The sequence below is a fragment of the Phalaenopsis equestris genome, unplaced genomic scaffold, assembly GCF_001263595.1.
Source record: "Phalaenopsis equestris unplaced genomic scaffold, ASM126359v1 Scaffold000094, whole genome shotgun sequence".
NCBI lineage: Eukaryota > Viridiplantae > Streptophyta > Magnoliopsida > Asparagales > Orchidaceae > Phalaenopsis > Phalaenopsis equestris.
The window spans coordinates 3,915,739-3,917,978 of NW_018164536.1; the positions used below are offsets into that span (position 1 = coordinate 3,915,739).

General features: G+C 35.3%; 1 protein-coding gene across 1 annotated transcript in view; it reads left to right on the plus strand.

The window, feature by feature from the left end:
* The window catches only part of LOC110020324 (cyclin-dependent kinases regulatory subunit 1), a 4,073-nt gene extending 3,550 nt beyond the window's left edge, over positions 1 to 523 (plus strand). The window contains exon 5 of the mRNA XM_020718386.1: positions 136 to 523. Coding sequence (XP_020574045.1) covers positions 136 to 295 — 160 coding nt within the window. The 3' untranslated portion in view covers positions 296 to 523. The remainder of the gene's footprint in view (positions 1 to 135) is intronic.
* Positions 524 to 2,240: the final 1,717 nt, after the last annotated feature.

Sequence of the window (2,240 nt, forward strand, 5' to 3'; positions counted from 1 at the left end):
ACTTTCTGAGGTAACTTGTAGAGTTTAGGGTTTAGGGTTGATCGATCGATCTTAAAATTGGTTGGGGTAAGCTAGGATCGTCTGTTATTGTTGACTGATTTTGCTGTTTTGAATGTGGTCAGAATGAATGGCGAGCGAATGGCGAGCCATTGGTGTGCAGCAGAGCCGGGGATGGGTTCATTATGCCATTCACCGTCCCGAGCCTCACATAATGCTCTTCAGGAGGCCGCTTAACTACCAGCAGCAGCAGGAGAACCAGGCTGCGGTTGCTGCAGCACAGCTGCTTCCCAAGTGATTCTTCTTCTTTTACATGATTTCCGAAGCTCTCTCTCTCTCTCTCTCTCTCTAGGCCAAAGTTATCGTAATGTGATTTCGCATATGATGTTCCAATGTTTGTTGAAATGCCTGACCGAATGAGGAAAAAAATTGTGTCGGTGGAGTAAACTGATATATGAATTCTATGTGCCATCTTTATGGAACTGCTTTATAATGGTAGAATTCTCTACTTATTTATTTGATCTTTCTTCCTTGCTCTTCAAATTTGCTGTGATGTCATTGTGGCTTCGGCTCTGCACAACTATTGCTGAAGTAATTATTCTCCACTTGTGTATGGATAAACTTAAGAAGTGAACATAATCTTTGGGAAATTCGTATCATGGGGTCTTTTCTTTTATATCTTTATAGATCACTAAATGTGTTATGAAGATGGGCTATCTTTTTAACCCTTTCTGCAAAATTAAAGCATTCATAAAACTTGCATCTCGATCTGTTTGGTTGATGCGCTTGCTCTGCTCGTTTTGAATTTGTTGGACAATTAAAGAAGCCTTTTTGGAGGGAAAAAATTTGCATACGTCAAGGAGATATGTACATAATAGGGTACACGGGCGTTATATGAGAGTTACACGGGGGTTACAAGCGTTTTATAACTTCCATGTAACTTTCGTGTAACTCAGTTGTAACCCGCGCTTTTATTTTATCCATTGAGATTACAAGGTTACAGCGGGGTTACACGGGAGGTTACACGGGTGTTACACGGGAGGTACAACGGGTTATAACCCTTGTAATCCCCGTGTACTCTATTATGTACACATCTCTGCGCACCCCTTGACGTACGCAATTTTTTTTCCTTTTTAGGAGAGAAGTATTTAGGTACGGAAGACTAGCTCAGAATTAGGTGTGCAAAGTAGGTTTTTTAAAGGGTACTAGGGCTTATATCAATGTTATTGGAGATATATCCTCATAATAACCTCCAAGTATACAAAATAACTTACAAATATATGAAAACAGAACCGCAAAGCTTATTTGTAGGTTATTTAGGGGTTACAGTGAGGTTATACCCCCAATAAAATGGATATAACCTCTCAATATCCTTTGAATAGCCTTCTTCTGCGCTTAATTCTATGTGCCTCTTTCGTACCTAAACTTTTCTTCTTTTTGGAAGGTTCTCATGTCCTATGGCTTCTTAAATGTATTAATTTCTTCTTTTTTTATTTTTATTTATTTATGTTGCAATCATCCAAAATATTTAATGTAACATTTTAAACTTAAATTTTATAGATAAAATTTTAATTAATTTTTATTAGAATAACTCTACGTTAACAACTAGTGAAAGCTTTTGAGTGAAAATTGTTAATTTTGGGATGGTTAATATATTTATATTCAATGTTGTATATATATATATTTAAAGGAGAATTTAATTGCATATGATTTAATTCTTATGTATTTATATATCTAATTAGTCAATTTATACTATCTACAAAAAAAGTTTTTGTTCGAACTCCCTAGCCCAATATGCTGACTCCCAGTAATATATTATCATGTGTGCATGTTGGGCTCACCTAAAAAAAAAAAATAAAGTTGAACTGTGAACTCCGCAATAATTCAGAAATAACCTCCGCGATGGGTTTCTTTTCAATAACCCAGAAAAATAACACCGCGAAGGTTATTTTTGGGTTATTTCGTGGCTATTGAATTGAAATATATAGTTTCTCTACCTAAAAATAATCATCGCAGTGTTATTTTGGAGTCATTATAGTGGAATAACAGAGGTTATTACCGAGTATGAAGGTATATTTAACTTAAAAAAACGGATAAATGAAGACTTTGCACACCACTCAATTCTTTTTGTTTTAACCTTTATAACACTTGTTCTACATTCCTTGCACGAAAAACTCGTACATCACTTAGAGGTAAAGAAGACTGCTTTTTTTTATGTGATGAAATAATTGAATGGTATAAAT